This window comes from Balaenoptera acutorostrata, chromosome 17 (genome assembly GCF_949987535.1).
Source record: "Balaenoptera acutorostrata chromosome 17, mBalAcu1.1, whole genome shotgun sequence".
In the NCBI taxonomy this organism is placed as follows: Eukaryota; Metazoa; Chordata; class Mammalia; order Artiodactyla; family Balaenopteridae; genus Balaenoptera; species Balaenoptera acutorostrata.
Genome location: NC_080080.1, coordinates 7,353,962 through 7,370,853, shown reverse-complemented (window position 1 = coordinate 7,370,853; position 16,892 = coordinate 7,353,962). Strand labels below are relative to the sequence as shown.

The 16,892-nt window shown below is 51.4% G+C and overlaps 1 protein-coding gene across 6 annotated transcripts in view; it reads right to left on the bottom strand.

The window, feature by feature from the left end:
* Positions 1–16,892, bottom strand: part of ZFAT (zinc finger and AT-hook domain containing) — a 414,334-nt gene that overhangs the window by 336,669 nt on the left and 60,773 nt on the right. For all 6 annotated transcript variants that reach the window (XM_057531706.1, XM_057531705.1, XM_057531703.1 and 3 more), the window contains 2 exons: positions 2,611–2,799; positions 734–884 (listed from right to left, as the gene is read on the bottom strand). In XM_057531706.1, the coding sequence (XP_057387689.1) occupies positions 734–884; positions 2,611–2,799 (340 nt within the window). The remainder of the gene's footprint in view (positions 1–733; positions 885–2,610; positions 2,800–16,892) is intronic.

Below are 16,892 nucleotides of genomic sequence, written 5' to 3'. Positions count from 1 at the left end.
TTGTCCGTCAAGCAAAAACTGGCTATATATAAACTGTAGTGCATCCACATGACAGCAAACGCACTTTAAAAAAATATGTACTGAAAAGGAAAAAGTCAAGGTGTGGTAAGTTTAAAAAAATAGGTTGGTAACAGTGCCTTTGGTATTTTGTGCTAGGAAAAAAAAATAACAAAATTAAAGTGCTATGTTTTAGTATATCATGAAAAAATTATGGTGGCCTGTGAACCACGCTGTCTATAGTAGTGACCACGACCAGAAGAGGCGCTACGGGTTACTGTAACTGCACATCACACAGATGTTGGAACCTTCTACAGGATGCTTGTGCTACTTTTGAAAGTAGGGGGGAAAGAGAGATTTTCTTTTTCATTATAAATTGTGGCGCTATGAAAATCAGCTAATTTGCTAAGTAAGGCCTTGTTCACACCTCTTTTTATTCAGGTGAAGCATACATCTGCCTTAAGCAAAACGTTCCACCTTCCTTAAGCCGAAGCGCTGCGTTTCCCAAGCATGCTTGCTCATCTGCCGCGCATCCCACAGAGGCTGCCTGGGCTCAGCCAGCACTCTAGGGCCCAGCCAGCACTCTAGGGCCGTAATGGAGGGGCTGGTTCTCAGGTTCAGTCAAGAAACCAAAACACTTCACAATTGGGTTTGCACACAGCGTCCTGATAAGCTAACACGCCCGTCTCTCGCCCTCTGCAGCGGTGGCTGGAATCGCACAGAACAGACGCTTTACCTGCTCGACTTCATGGGCTGCTCATAGGGTGTCTGCTGGATGGCGTACTCCTGGTACCCTCTCCGGGGCGCCAGGTCGGCCGCCGCGGCCTCGGGGTCTGCAGCTCCTGTTTCCGGGGGCCCAGCCTCCACCGGAACAATCTTGGTAGCACCTGAGATGAAGGCACAACGCACCACGTATTAAAGAGGCGCCGTGAGGGCCCTGACCACACCCCTGCCCCCAGAGCAGGGGACAGAGCCTGGGAAGCGTATTTCTTTACTGTGTGGCACCCATGCAAGGGACTGGTCTTCCTTCAGTTCACACCTTTAACTTGTGTGTTTGTATATGTGTATGCGTGTGTGTGTGTGTGTGTGTGTGTACGTGTGTATGTTTGGGGGGAAAGGGCAAGTTTTCCAATAATCAAAACCTTCTTCTGAGATACGTTTTCACTTGATCTCTTTATTAAAAAACAAAAAAATAGATCCATATATACATATATGCTTCCCTGCAAGATTTCATATAGATCCACATGTGTTAAACTTTACATAAATGTAAAACAGCATCAAGACAGAAGGGAGCGGTGGAATCAACTTTGAACAGTAATCTAAGCTGCCTGGGATCTGGTCCCAAATATGACATCACCCTCCCGCCTCTGGACCTCTGTGTCCACCCTGTGAAATGAAAGGTCTGGAGTGAAAACCTCAAAGGTCACCTTTATTCGTGCAAGTCCAGGGTGTGAAACGATCAAAGACCGTGTACAGCAGTGTGTGTGCACGAGGGTACACACACACGCACGTTACACATCAAGTGCACTAAAGAAGAGGCTCCAAGCTACCCTCGTTTCTGGAGTAGCAAAGGAAATGAACCACTTTTCACCCCCCCCCCCTTACAGAAATCTCAAAATACTACCATCAATTCTTAAGAAATCATTACAGAAACTTTCTCTAGAGACAGCTAAACACAGGAACCTCTCTCCTGGCATTTCCATTTCCCGGAATAACACTTCTCTGAAGTAGGGTGGGGCAGACAAAGTGACTTTCCAGAAACAACTTCTAGTCACATAATCTTATATGGCTTTTTCTCTACTGATTACCTTACCCTGCACTGAAGTCACAAGAGGCATTTATTCAGTGTTTTCATTTAAAATAATGAGTTATCAATACTATTAGCACTGAAAAAAGATGGTTAAAAAGGCTCTAGCTGTCCTCAAAATCCTAAACTTGATTTTTTAAAATTTTATTTAACAGCTATCACCTCAAATGGATAGGAAAAAACCCATTATTATACTTTGGAATCTAGTATCATAAACTGCTTTTTGTCTAAAGTATCCTTTCCTGGAAGAGACCTTTTTTTAAAAAGGGTAGTATAAGAAATCCACTGGCTATTTTATGTGAGAGGAAGAGGAGATAGGAATTTCTAGTATCATAAAATATATGATGAACCCACTAAAAAATGCAAAAAAAGAAAAAAAAAAGTTAGGTGGAGGGTTTTGGAGAAGCAGCCGACCTCCATCTGGTGCGAGTGGTCTTGCACTTAGGATGGGGCAATAAGGGCGGGGAGGACATCCAGGAGAGGGGCTGGTGAGGGGGCAAAGAAAACAACACTCTCCTTGGCCACTGCTCCTCTGAGTGGCCACTCAAACGACAGGACAGGTCGTGGCTGCAGAGGTGGTGGAGGCGGCAGCAGGAGCGGCCCTCACTCGCTTTCCTCTGGACACGCCCGTCCACCACAGCCCTGGGCAGTGACAGGTCAGCCTTCAGCCCAAGTTACTGGGTAACTCGGTGGAGAGCCGGACGCTGATGACGCCGCTCAGGATCACAGCCCCAGCTGCCAGGCTGCCGGCGGCACAGCCCCACCCACAGAGTCCCACTCTGTCCCCTCCCGCTTGTTTTGCTCACCTGGAATCACTTCGTGAGCCGTTAAAACCACACTTATGATGGGCTTCTTGGCTCCAGAGATCTGCGCGGCCTCTTTTCCCGAGCAGACCTTCTGGACTTTCTCCACTCTCTGAGTCCGCAGTCTCTTCGGGGCCTTTTCTCGATCATCTTCCTTATACTTCTTCTCCAGTTCAAGGTCAGATTCGTTACCTAAGGAGCAAATACCAAGATGCATAGAATATCCTCCTGTGTCAGTGGTGGAGTCAGGGAGTGCACACAACCCCAAGCCTTTTACGGGATGACAGTACAGGAAATATACACGTGTGATACAGACGTTGGTCCACGGTGCCGCGCAGGCCCCTTTACCACTTCGGGCAGCATCTTTGCTTCTTCAGTCTTTCACGTGATTCAATAAATATTCTCCCCCCGCCACAGGCCACCACGTGGGCACGGAGAATACAGCTGACAGGGCAGGCAGAGCCACTCATCTTGTTTTCACGAAGCCAACCAGCCCACAGAGTCATCTATCATCAATCAACACTGCGGAGAAGACGTGGTCTTCTTTAGATTTACAGCCTAAGAAGAAGTCGTTCAGTTACTCATCTTCCAGGTAGTAGGTGCCTTCCATGTGCCAGGCGTGGTGAACATAAAGGCTGACAGGGTTTTGTTATACAGCAGAAACTAACACACCATTGTAAAGCAATTATACTCCAATAAAGATGTTTAAAGAAAAAAAGAAAACAAGCTTAGCTACAAAATACATAAATAAATAAAAGTAACCTAAAGAGATTGTAAAAAAAAAAAAAACTGACAGGGCACAGACCCAGACCCTGCTCTCGAAAGCCCTGCAGCCTGAGGGGTAAGAAACACTTCATATCAAAGTGAAGCATAAAGGAGTGCATGCTATTCCCAATTCCTAAGTGAGAAGGAAATACGGGGAAGGAAAGGACAGGAGTTGTCTCTTTCCAAGAATCACAGCCACAAACCTGAAGTAGCCTGCCCAAGAACTACTTCTTCAGAACAGTCTAACAAGGAGACAGGACCCACTCGGCACAGCCCTGCGTTAGAGATGAACGCGGGGTGGGTGGATGGTCACGGGACAGGCACATGGTGCAGGCTTGGAAAGCGCTGGAATAGGGGTTGTCAGGGAGGTGAAGTCAGAACCAGGAAGTAATAAAGCAGAAGCCGGAGAAATGGGAGAAACCAGAGGGAGACAGCCTGAGGCAACTCAGGAAGCCTGTGCTTCCCGTGATTTAAGTTGCCCACAGCCGGACCCACACAGAAACCCACCGATGGATGCCTGAAGGCAAGACAGAAAATGGAGAAGTGCAAGCTCCTAGGACGGCATGCTGGCTGAAGGAAATCCCTCTCAAGACGAGGCCAGGAAAAAACTTGGCTAATGGCACAGGTGGATTGAGACAAACAATTTTCTGTGTTCTATAAATGAGAGTCTTTTCGTGCTTGTCCCAATCATCCAGGTGCTTGAACATTTTTAGATCTGGTAGAAACAGTCATGGGTTTTTTTTTAACTGCTGGAAAAAAGGTCCTTAGTCATATAATTAGTGTCAGCACCAAACATGATAACAGCAAACTGAAAAGAAATATTAGTAAATGAGATCATGATTCAGAGTGTACTCTGCAAGGCCAAAGGGAAAAGTCAAGACGGTTACATATATCCCCCCCTTGAAGAACACAATGACTCCTAAAAAGCTAAAGAACGGGGCAAAACTAGTTATCCCCAAAGTCACTGCCAATGCTTACCTGATGTTCTATGATTTTTGATCTGCATCGTGCCTGACTTTTGATCTGCATCGGGCAGTTTTAAGAGATAAGTGTGCATAAATAATTATAGAATATACTGGATGCTATAAAAGAGGTAGAAACATACTATGGGACTTTTTGCTTTTAAAAATGATGCTTTACTTTATAAAAGAATTCACCACAGATTACAATTCAATATGTGGATGAATAGATAACGTTTACATTAAAAAAAAAAAAAAAACAAGAATTAGAGCTTGCCACAAGCTGAATCTGGGTTTACATCATGAATCAACTACAAAAGCCGAAAGCATACACACAGTGTCAGCCGGCATGACCACGAAGTAGCTGAAGCGATCATGCTTACACTCCCCACACTCTGCACTGGGTTGACCACGTCTGGACTCAGCTTTACGCATCGTGTGTTAAGAATACACTGCAGAACTGGGCGCACAAGGATGGTGGACAGGAGTGGAAAAAAGTCTGGAGGACTGAAACCCGCTAAAGACACGGGAGTTGACCCAGGTGGAGATGAGGAGACCGGATGGGACTCTGGTCTCTCAGCCCAACTATTACCACAGCTCCTATTCGTGTCCTTGCTTCAGCCACCCTGCCCGGTCCCCAGGACAACGAGGAGGCCGCTCCAGCCATTCTGGCAGCGGGAAATCCAGGACCCCAGCGTGGCCAACGGGGTCTGGGGTGAAGGCTGCCAAGGGCTTCTGGGAACGGTTTCCTTCCCTAAGAAAACCTCTCCTTCACTGGGCATCACTATGTCCACTGCCTGGAACTGAGGCAACCAGCCAGAACCTACAAGAGATCAAGGGAAAGCCCAGGTCGACGCCTTGAGGGTCCGGAATGAAGGATGGACCCTGGGACGGCCATGGTACATCTGCACCCCCGACCCGACCCGACCCCGGAACCGCCAATCCCCATGCATCTGTGACATGGGAGAATGGACATTCCCACTTTCCATTTCGTTTCTAATTGATGCCTCTACTGAAAGTATCTCGACTAACACACTCTCCAAACCATTTTCCATCTTGACCAGAGAGTGAATCGTTTTTAAAACCCAAATCTGACCCTGTCACTCCCCTGCTTAAGACTCTTCAATGGCTTCCCTCCCACCTCCATGAGCAGAAAGTGCTAGATAAAGTCCTCCAAGATTCGCCATCAATCATCTCTCCCACGACCCCTGCACCTTCAAGGCCAAGATTCCCAAGCACGCACCCCCGTGTACTCATCTCCTCATCTCTTCAGGCTCCAACAATACTGAACTACAGCCCCTGGAACTGCACGCAGGTCCACGTAACATCTAACACCCAAACCACAGGCCCCTGCTTGTCCAGATGACAGAGGCAGTTCAGATTTACACACACACACACACACACACACACACACCCCAAGATATCAACATTATCAACGGTTGGACTTCCCACACTGCTTTGCAATTATCTGTTTGGATGCCTCATCTGTGCTGTGACCTCCAGGAAATCGGGTCTGTGTCTTGTTATTTTATTGAGCCTGACACACACCAATAGCAGAGGACCTAACCTAGAACACAATGAAGACCTGCTCTGTTGTGCTCAAAAAGGCGAAGCTAGGACCAATGGGTAGAGGTCAGCAACAGACTTCACCAGAGGAAGAAATTTCCAGCAGTCAGAGCCATCCAACGAGGGAGGGGTGGCTTTAGAGATGCGTTTCTCAGGAGGGTTTTCGAGGAGCTTCACATAGCAATCGTGATGCTGTGAGAAAGACTGAACCACATGGGGGGTCAAATCAGATAAGCTCTGCATCTCTGAATTCTGAGACCCTCCCAACAGGGAGATGGAGCTGCTATGTAAGGAGGACGGCAGGAGAAAGGAGGTGGAGGAGCGGGCAATACGAGAGAGTAAAAGAAAATGCAGAGTAAAACAGTGGGCAGTGGGAGAAGATGCACCTTCCACCTCCTGGACGGCCACCAGCATCCTTCTGTGCCTGTGTGGGCTCTTATCCTCCCCGTAGCAAATGCCAGTGGGGCTCTCACTATGTCCCCAAGGCCCACACACGACCTTGGCAGCAGCTACGGTGGACACTCAGGCTCACCCTGCACCCCAGCGTCCGACCTCAAGCTTGCACAGGTGTCTTGTAGCATTCGGGCTGGGCCCCTGCAGCCCAGAGGTGGAGACGGGTCAACGTGGTGGGGACGACCCTCAACCAAGGAGGGATGGGAACCAATGCACAACCACTCTGGGCTCCCGACCTGAGTGCACATTTCTGGGATACATTCTGGAAGCTTCGAGATCCTGGCAGAGTCAAACGCCCAGTGACCACAGCTGGAACCCAGCAGCAAACCCTTGTCTCTCCCCCTTCCCTGTCTCACCCTCCCCACACCTCACTCCTGCTTCCTGGGATCACCACCCCAGTAACTGCCTGCAGCCGGGGCAGCTTGCAGGGAGCATAAGCTAAGTCACCCCCCATTCAAAACTGTCCCAAACGCGCACCTCCAAGCCCCCACGCCCTCCATCAATTCCCTGTGGCCCCATGCGACATGGATCCACAGCCCATTCAGCTACATTCCACCCTCGAGAGCTTCCAGCAGTTTCCACAGTAAGTTTTCCCACTGATCCAGGCACCACGTGGCAGACACTGTACAAGCAGCCTTGGAAATGATTCTTGGAGTTATCTTAACCCAATTCCTTGATGACTGGAGCACAGTGGAAAGAACACAGCCGCTACAGAACAAGAAGCGTGTGTGTGCAGGAAACAGCAGGTAGTTCCGGGTAAAACGCCGCGTATAAGAAAGGGGAGCCGAGAGGTGGAAGAAGGGCAGGCGGGGACGGGCATGAAGACCCTGGACGACAAAGGCAAGTGTCTCCTGTAGAGAAATGAGGGTTCTCTGCCCCATCCCTGAGCACGTGTAGCCCTGTGCCCAGCCCACTGCAGCCCGCACGACTATCTATTCTCATCCCCAGCAACAGGTCAAGCACGTAGAAGGTGCTACACACTTGTGTGCAGAAAACAGGGAGGGTGGAGGAAGAAAGAGAAGGACATCTGAATAAAAGTCTTGTGGGTAATTTTGTGCTCACTCCCTTTGGACACCAAAGAAGTCCTCATTTCCACTTGACCTGCTTGTTTGGGGATTTCCCGGCATCCTCACTTGACCCATCTCTGTACTTTTCCAAGTTGCCACTGAACCGCTCCTGCATGCAGCCCAGGAGTCCTGCCGGCGCCCGCATCCCTCCCTCGGCTCACCTGCACCACGGTCTCCCACACGGAGCTTCTCCACAGTCCCCTGCTCCAGCCACTCTTCACCACGTGCCAAGGCGGCACACCCGAGAAGTGCAGCAACAGGCACGTCTGCGTCTCTGCCCGCTTCCTACCCACCAGGCTGTCCTCTTCCCAAGTCTCTCCCTCCACTCTGATCTCCTACCCTGGTGTTTTGGGATGTGCTATGTGTAGCGTCTGCTGCAGAATGAGGTAGAGGGTCGCATCTCTGGTTTCCAGCCTCTAGAGGTAATTGGATTTAATCAGCAAAGGTCATCACTAGTCCTTTGGGAGTCAGGAGAGAAGAAAGTCCCAGGACCTCATAAGAACCTCCACTGACAAGTCCTGGCTCTCCGCCCACATCTCCCACCCAAACTAGCCCAGGATGGGCCCACTCTCCAGGCTCACGGTGGAAACACCCTCTCACTCCAGACCTGATGCTGCTGGAGCCCGAGACAAATTAACCCACCAGGCTCTGTGGACACACTCACTTTTATTTGTAGGACTCGTCCTGGTTGTGACTCAGAAAGGCCAAGTCCACACTGGGTCTGATTCCAGGTCTACCTCTTCAGTTCCTCTGCCTGTTTGCTAGTTATGACCCTCTCCTCAATCTGGTTAAGGATTCATGTCAAGTAGTGTTCTTCTGAAAACAGAATTTCTATTTCTAATACCAAGTTCAACAATGATTCCCTCATACTTAATAAGACATTCTCTTTGTGAGCTTTTTTTTCCCTTGTTCTCCCATTTCCAAATTTTCTCAGGGTCCATCTTCAAACAAACCATCATTTCGACACAAAAGAAAGAAATATTTACTTGTAAATTATCCCAGCACTACAGAATGTATTTGTTCTTTACCAGCCACAGTCACTCAACATATACTTATGGAGTGCCAGGACCTGTTCTAAGCATTTGTGATACTGCAGGGTACAAAACAGAGAGAGACCCTTGCCTTCTGGAGTTTACGTGCTGGTGGGTAAAGACAGACAATACAGTTAAAACATAATAAATAAGTAGATTACATAATATATCAGAAGGTAATTTTTAAATTTCTCATTTTACCTGAGCCTGGTGAAAGAGCACAGGCATTTGGAAGATGAACAAGTCTGAATTTTTTTTTTTTTAAGAGAACCATTCTTTAGAGGGCCCTACTCCATTCTACAAAGGAAAAATAACCTTTGATCAGAATCTCATAAAATCAAAATAAAAAGAATCTTATAAAATCATCTGCCCCTTTTACAGGAATAAAACAAGTCTGAATTTTTAAGCGGTGTGGTCCAGTGCTCTAACAAACACATCGCACATGACCAGTTTCTACTGATGGGGAAAGCAATTGTGACAGAGCTTGTTTATTTACCTGTTGACTTTGTTTCTGGTCTGTCCCCCTAGACAGTGTAAGTGCAAGGCAGCCTGGCAGGATTGAGCCCATTTTGCTGGACACCTGCCACCGGGCCACTACCCTGAAGGGCTCCATGAAGTGGTAAGAGATGGGTGGGACCTCACCTTCACAAAGCGGGAGAGTCAGCCCTTCATTAAACAGATTACAAGTGAAGGCCTCTCAGACGCCTGGCCCTGTGCTGGGCTCTGGGGGCCCAGAGAAGAGCCCGGCCTGTCCCTGCCCTCGGGGAGGGAGGGAGAGGAGCAAACACGGATGGCTGCCCCACCCATCAGAAAGCCCCTCCCGCCATCTTCTCCTTTAGTCCTTGGGCCCTAGAGAAGCTGGACTGTTCCTGAGCCCGTTACAAACACCCCGCATCACGCCTGAGTCCCTCTGACTGCAAAGCGCGGGCTCCCGGCTGCCCTCTCCTGCCTCCGATGGGCCAGGAGGAGAAGTTTAGACAAAGGACCAGAGAGGAACCAACAAACAGCGGGCCCCGTGGTGAGAGGCCGTGGTCAACTGGCAAAGCCTAGTGCTGTCCTACGGGGAGCAAGAGGACAGGGGTCCTGGCTGGTCAGCCGAGAAGTGAGGTCCACGACCACTGCTCTGCTTCCTCCGTGGGGAATGGTGCTCAGCTTAAAGGCTCTTCGTGCACCACGATGCCTGGTCTTATTTCTAAGAAGCCCCTCTCCTCCCCGCTGCTCTCTCTGACAGGGCCCTGGCCCATCTGTGCTGAAGGCTGGCTGAGAAAATAAAGGCTGGCACTTGCTCAGTGTGTCCTCAGCTGAGTCCCCAGAAGCAGCAAGAGGCCATTTGCTCCTGATCGCCATGCAGATGAACGGCCCACCTGGGCGCCCGCCTGCCCGCGTGAACGCACACAACGCGCAGGGCCTGCCCAGCTGGCAGCCTTGGCGCAGCAGACGGCCGCTCCGGCCCCCGCTTCCAGGGCCAGGCGTTTAAAGTCCTGTCGTGCGTGGCGACGGCGGCCCACTTCTTCTGCTCTGCAGCCACGCTCCTTGCTACAAAGAAGCAATTCTTGGAAAGTGAAGAAAACTAGAGTTTCTGTTCTGTTCAAACTGGTAAACGTCTATCTTCCCTGCACTGAGACAGACTAAACCCTCTGGCAATGAACAAGGCTAACTGAAGGTGGCTCTTCTGACACAGTCGGAGAACCCCAGCTGACACCCAGGCTCCCGGGCTGATGCCAATGGGTAATTTGGGGTAATTTACTCACTCTTGGTTCAGAGAATGCCCAGCTGACCCCTGGGCTGACAAAGAGTGCCTGGTGAGGAACGGGCAGCAAGTGGATCTCTTTCAATAAATACACCCAGCATGGAAAATGAAGACAGTGAGGGGAGCTGGGCGTGAGGGGGCACCTCGGTCCCACTACAAGTCTTCTAGGTAGTGCTTTCCAGATGAACCGCCTTCCAAATATGCTGCTATTTTGCATGTGTTCATTACGCAATGAATTTTAAGGTAGTGTTTTATCTTCAAATTGTATGAAGCATCTGTAATATCTTCACTGAGCTCTACAAAAGACTCTATCCAAAAGAAAGCAGGATGTGATTTTAAGTGAGATCAAGAGCAGAAATCTGTCTGAGATGCTTAAAAGGCAGAAGAGATGGGATACCATCAACCCGCCCCGGTAGACCAGCAAGGGCACAGGAAGGAAGGTCAGTGTTAATCCCATCAGCAACACAGGGTTTCAGACTGAAATATCTGACAGTGGTCTATGCCTGTCTGGTATTTTTCCTTTAGTCAATAATCATGAGAGGGAGGTAAACTGTACCACTATAATAGCACGACCTCATCTTCTGAGAGGCTCATTACAGTTTGCAAAGCACTTTCATGAGCATTAACTAGCGCCTCTAACTCTACTGTCATGTGCACACTGTGCCTTTTTAATCAATCTTTTTACATTTCATTTTTTCCTCCAAGGCTCTAATAAAATGTGCTTTTCCGGAATGTGAGGTGCTTGGCTGAAGTGCCCTTGTCCAGCAAATTTCACACCGTGCTGCATCACCATCTGAATCCAATTGTGATCGTAGCTGCATCAGGATGTGGTTTTCAAACATTTTTTTTTTAGCAGCAGGACATTTTGAGTGAATTCTTTAAGCAATTTCAACATAAACAATCAATAAAAGGGCATGACTGCTCTGGTTAAAGTGGGTAGGGTCCAAGCCAGCCCCCCACTAGCTACCCCCTCCACGGCCCTCCCAGCCCTCCATCTCAGCCGCAAGTGCCTCAGCTTTAAAACAAGTGGATGAGGATACAGGAGGGACTGTCAAATACCACCTTCACCACCGTCACTGCTCTGAGTGGCCAGCGCAGAGCCAGGGTGTGTGAGCTACACTCCAGCTCTGCCGTCGAGCTGGACCAGTCTGGAACTCTCTACACCTAGGGTCCGAATCTGCAAAATGAGTCATTGTGAGGTTCAAGTGAGGGAAGGTGGCAGAGTCCTCTCACAGGGGGACGAGGGGAATCACGCAGTCGCCTCCAGGCCGCATGCGTTCGGGGCCAGTGACTTCATGCCTGAAGACGCGCACGTGCAGCTCAGGGCTGGGCTGGGATCAGGGCTTCGCAGCGGTTCTGGCTGGTTTGTGCTAACAGGAGAGGCGTGGGAAGGGCTGCCTCACCCCGCCCCCGAGCCTGGCGCGCTCTGCGGAGTCAGCGCGCGTCCCGGGAACGGTATCGTATCATTCAACTTCGTGACATCCGTGCCTCACGGCTCTTCAACCACAGCGCGCTGACAGAGTTCTTTACATCTCATTTCCTTTTGAAAAGACGGCGTTTAAGAAGTGATGACACTGCAACAGGGAAGCGGGAGTTCCCAGGTGGGTGCACGCGCCCCTCGGCGCTGAGACTGCTACGACAGCGCCCGGGGCCCTCATGCGGGGGGGAGGCGCCCTGACTTCAGCTGAAGGCGGCCCTGCTTCAGGAGCAGAGACCAAGCATGTGCTCCATTCTAAGGGTAATGAGCAAAGATCCAGTGTCCCCAGTGTTCTAGAAAGTTCCCACTTGCCCCTCCAGGCCCACCCTCATCTGTCTCCACCCAGCTCCCGGAGGCTCACCTGTAAGGGTCACACAGGGGCTCCATTGCCCTCTGGCCTCCCACAGAGTCACCAGCAGAAGTCACCAGCAGAAGACGGGAGGGAGGGAGGGGAGTAGGGGGGGATATTCTCCAGGCCCCCTCCCTGCAAAGGCTGCAGCTCTCCCGGCAGCTCTCTCCTGCCTCTACACCTTGGGTGACAACGACTCCCCACTGTCCCCAGCCTCCCCCAGGACCAACACCTGCCCACACTTTACAAATAATCCCTTTAGTAACCTCTCAAGTCGCCATCTGCTTGCTGCCAGCTCCACGGGGCGACGCTTTCAGTCATCTCTAGATGACCCCTCTTTCCGGCCCCAAAATCTCATCTTCACCCCTGCCATGTCAAGCATCCCCGACTGACACGGCTCCTGCTCAGGTCGGCACAAGGCACATTCCCAAGACCAAAGGACTCTTATCCCAGCTTCGTCTCATTGACTCTCCCTGCATCACTGACCATCGCTGATCCCATCCTTCTCCCCCTTTAAGGTGGCCTTCCTGCTTTTCTCTCCCTCGGGATGCTCGGCACCAGGGTCCTCAGGAAGCCACCCTGCTGTTTGCTTCTGTTCCATCCCAACCCCTGCTGACCACCCACCTGCGCCCTCACCCACGAAGGGGCCTCCTGCCGGCCCCGCACCCGGGTGGACGACACCCCCACGGACACCCAGGGTCCACCAAACTCAGTGTGTGGCCAGACAAACTCACCCTCTCTCCCCCAAACCTGCTTCTCCCTTGGGTTCTCCGGACTGGCAGGGGCCGCCCTCCGCCCCAGCACCCAAGCCACAACCTCAGCCCCCTCCCTCCCACAACTTCCCGTCCACATCAGCCTGTGCCCAGGGCCTGGGAATCACACTTCCTCAGCAGCTCTAGAATACGCCCCCTTCTCTGACGCCCACTGCCACTGCTGAAACCAGATACTGCAGACCCTCCGCCAGGCCCCGCACCAGCCTCCTACACAGTCTCCCCGCAAGCACGTGCGGCCAGCGGCCTCCTCCGGGCCTCACGGGATGCTACTCTCTCTGCCAGGCTGCATTCCGCATGCCTCCCCCGTCTTCTCCCTCCTCTCACCTCCAGCCCCGCCCACCCTTCAGAACACCAGGCCCACGTGGACGTCAAAGCTCTGCCCAAGCCCTTCCTGACCTGCCCTGCTCTCCCAGGCTGCCTCTGAAGCCCCGTCTCTGAGCTCCCTTAAGATCCCATGTGGCCTCTGCGCATCACACTTACCCCAAAGGGTCAGTGTCATCTGTTTGCCCCGCCCACCAAACTCTGAACAACTTTACTACACAAACTTCCGTTCACTTGACATCACATAGCCCAGCAACCACCGCACGCCTGGTACACAAACAGTAGGTGCTCATCAATGCTTCCGATGAATTAATGAAAGATCCACAGCAGGGGTTCAGAAATATTCCCACTTTTCTCAGCTCCTAACCATACACACACATGCACACACACACACTCCTTTAACTCTGATGAGCTTCTCTGACTTCACTAAGAAAAACGAAGCTCATCTGATACAGAAGCTCTCAACTAAGTTCCCTTTATCTCAAAGTCTCCCGCTCTTTGCTCACCATGCCCTCCTGTCCTAGAGGAGTTCCTGTGGGAGGGATACCATTCCATTTTCCAACTCCACACTCTTAGCAGTGGGATCTGTGTCTGTGTTTACCCTCTAACTCCCCAAGGGACTTCGCAGAGTCCCCGACATGGAATAACATGCAAGCAAGGCAAGCTGATTTAGGAAAGGGCAGATGAAGAGTTAACCATATGAGCAATCACACATTTGTAGAAATTAGTTCATACACACTCATTTATAATCAGCACAGCGCTAATATTCTAAAGTACCTATTCCAAATTGCCCAAGAACTAATTAAATCTCAGAACACCCCAGAGAGTCAAGTGTTATCAGCCACATTAATAAAAAGCCCAGAACAGTTGTCAGAACAGCAGCCTGATATGGGATTATATTCGGGGGCTCTGCCACTGATTCATGCCATACTGCTAATGCAGCAGTTTAAGAAACTTATTAACCCAAGATAATTCTATCGAACCTGCTGACTATGCATCACTCTCACCTCCCCTCTTCCCCTCAGGCTTTCTCACATCTTCCTGTCTCTCTTGCTCCGAGGGAAGGACAGGCAAGCACCTGCTCCGAGCACAGCATTCCCACAGACAGGAAACTATGCGCATAAGCACACGCCGAGCATGAGGCCGTCAGCCTCCTTGTGACCCTGTCCTCACTGCACACTCACCACAGTGAACTAGCCAGCATTCCTCAAACACGCCCCCAGCCCTGCGCCTGCAGGCTTTCACAGCAACCATCCTGACGGAAATGCCTAGCCCATCCCCTCCCCCGCCCCCCATGTCAGTCTTAGACATGGAGTTCACAGCCCCTCTCTCCAGGGAGCCCTCCAGGATACACCCGCGGGTGCGTGGTCCTGCCCTGCCCCCTCTGCATTGGGCTGGCCCCTCCATCATCCTGTATCCATTCACCCCTTTGTCCTCTCCCCAGGCTCAGCTGCTCAAGGGAAGAGACTCATTTTACTCGCTTTGATCTCCAAAGTCTGGCTTAGTGCCCAGTAACAAGCTCAGGAAGGAGGAGAAAAAAGAGAAGAGGATCTGCTGCTGCAGGGATCTCACTCAGCCCTTGGCTTCAGACAGCTCCTCAGCAGCTGGGAAGCACCAGGCACAGCAGTAAGTCCGGCTTTAAAGGCCGCTGGGCCACGAGCCACAGGCCATTCATTGCAGCACTTCTCAGTACTCGGGTTGTTAATGGTGAGAGAGAGACTCCTTTTCAAAATGGGGGGGGGTTGGGGGGGGGGGAAATAATAAGTAGCTGCTACTTGTCTGAAGAGCCATCACTTGGAGCAAAGGCCCCCTGTGTCACAGGCTCCATCCCTCCCATCACGTCCCTCGAGGCGGGATATAGGCAGCCCCCTGAACTGCAGACAGCACAACGCAAAGGGGCTGCAGCACAAGAGGCTGGCCTCCAAGATGCTGGACAAGCTAGTCCTCCTTCCAAAGTCCTGACATAAAGCCCTGCTTGGGTGGGATTTAGTTAGTTCCTCTTCTCCCCCGGCCCCTGCCTCCCACCGTGAAAAAAGGCACTGAGTGCCCTCTGGTTACCTGAGAGTCACAGCAAGTCTGTAGTAGAGAGCACAGGGCCAGCTCCACGTCTGACTTATGTCACGTGTCTCACGTTGGGACACTTAGTCACCAAAGGGACTGGAGGTTTAATTCAGGTGACTCTGGGCCAGGGCAAGGTGGAGAATCAGAGGACCGGCATTCGAAGACGGCTGGATCCACGTGACAAAAGCTGGAGCTCAGAAGTCGAAGGGACCAGGATTCGTGTAATTACTAGCTGGCCTTGGGCAGTTTCCTTTGTCTAGCAGAGCCTGTATCTTCGTCTAAGCGATGAGCTGGCAGCCCTGCCTTGGCACCCAGCAGGAGGATGAGAACAGATGCTCAGCACCCTGACCGCAGCTGGCACAGACGGGCACACGGTAGGAGGAGGCACCATCACCCCTGCGGGGCCCAGCTGGGGCCCACAAGCATCACGCTCCCACTGACCTGGGTCTAGGATTCTGTGGACCTACAGGAAGCTCTGGACCAGCTCGCCTCTGGAATTATGGAAGCATGTAAACAAACATCTGCCAAACGTAGCAGCCTGAGCCATACCCACAGCTTGCTCACCCAGGGCCCGTCTCTGGGGCCTGTCAGGGCTCCCACGGGCTCAAGGCTGTAGATCTCACACTCTCTTCCTTCCATAAACAACGCTGACAATGGATCCCATTCTCATTTATCTGAATTTTATTCCAAGTGTCAGGAGCTACTCTTCCTTCCATAAACAACTCTGACAATGGATCCCATTCTCATTTGTCTGAATTTTATTCCAAGTGTCAGGAGCTACTGGAGAGAGAAAGGTCACGTGCAGATGTTTTCCTTCAGCAGACGTTTAGCAGGGCTGCCTGCACTAGGGCACCGGGCCGGCCTCAAGCATGAGAAACAGCTAGGGAGCTGGCTTAGAGGGTTGAGGGCAGCTTTCCAAGAAGAAAAAGCTGCCTGCACAAAAGAGTCCATGGGACAAGTGGGGCGGAAAGCAGGCAGAGGTGAGACCCCTCCAGGCAGCGGGGGAGGCCATGGGAGGGCTCTCAGCAACCACGTGACATGTCACCTTGGCACGTGACATCCTTCTGCGAAGGGCGAGCTTATGGGGAGCAGGTCTAGAAGTGAAGCAGCCAGTCTGCTACGCAAAGAGTCCCTATGAGAGATGAGAAGGCCAGACCCGGGGCAGGGAGGACGCCCGGAGAGGAGACCGACCGAGGGCTCCAGAATCGTGGGGAGGGAGTCAGCAGGCTGACGGGGCCGGCAGGCTGCAGGTCAGCCAGAGGAGGACTCAAGGATGACTCCAGACTCTAGCTCAGATGACTCCACGGCACCGGCAAAGGACAGGTAACTTCCACAGGCAACCCTCAAATACAGGTGAAAAGAATGACAGCGGAAACCTGAAATGTGAAGAGCAGGGTAGAAAGAGGAAAGAAGGAAAACAACTGCAGAGTCAAAAGCTGAGTGGAAGCCAGTACAATGGCCAGACAGACAGTCAGCAACACGAACCTGGGACCTCTCCCGTGTCCTGTGACCCACTCCGCACAGAAGCGCAAATGGAAGTGATGAAACATGCTGAGTTTCCCCCATTAGACCCTGCACAGTCCTAGTTTCTGCTCCATGAAGATTCATGCTTTCACTCACAAGATATTTACCGAGCACTGGCTGCGGACAAGTGTAGTTTTTCAGAGGGCAAAGGGAAGCAGGGCATGCCAAGCAAAATGAACAACGCACGAG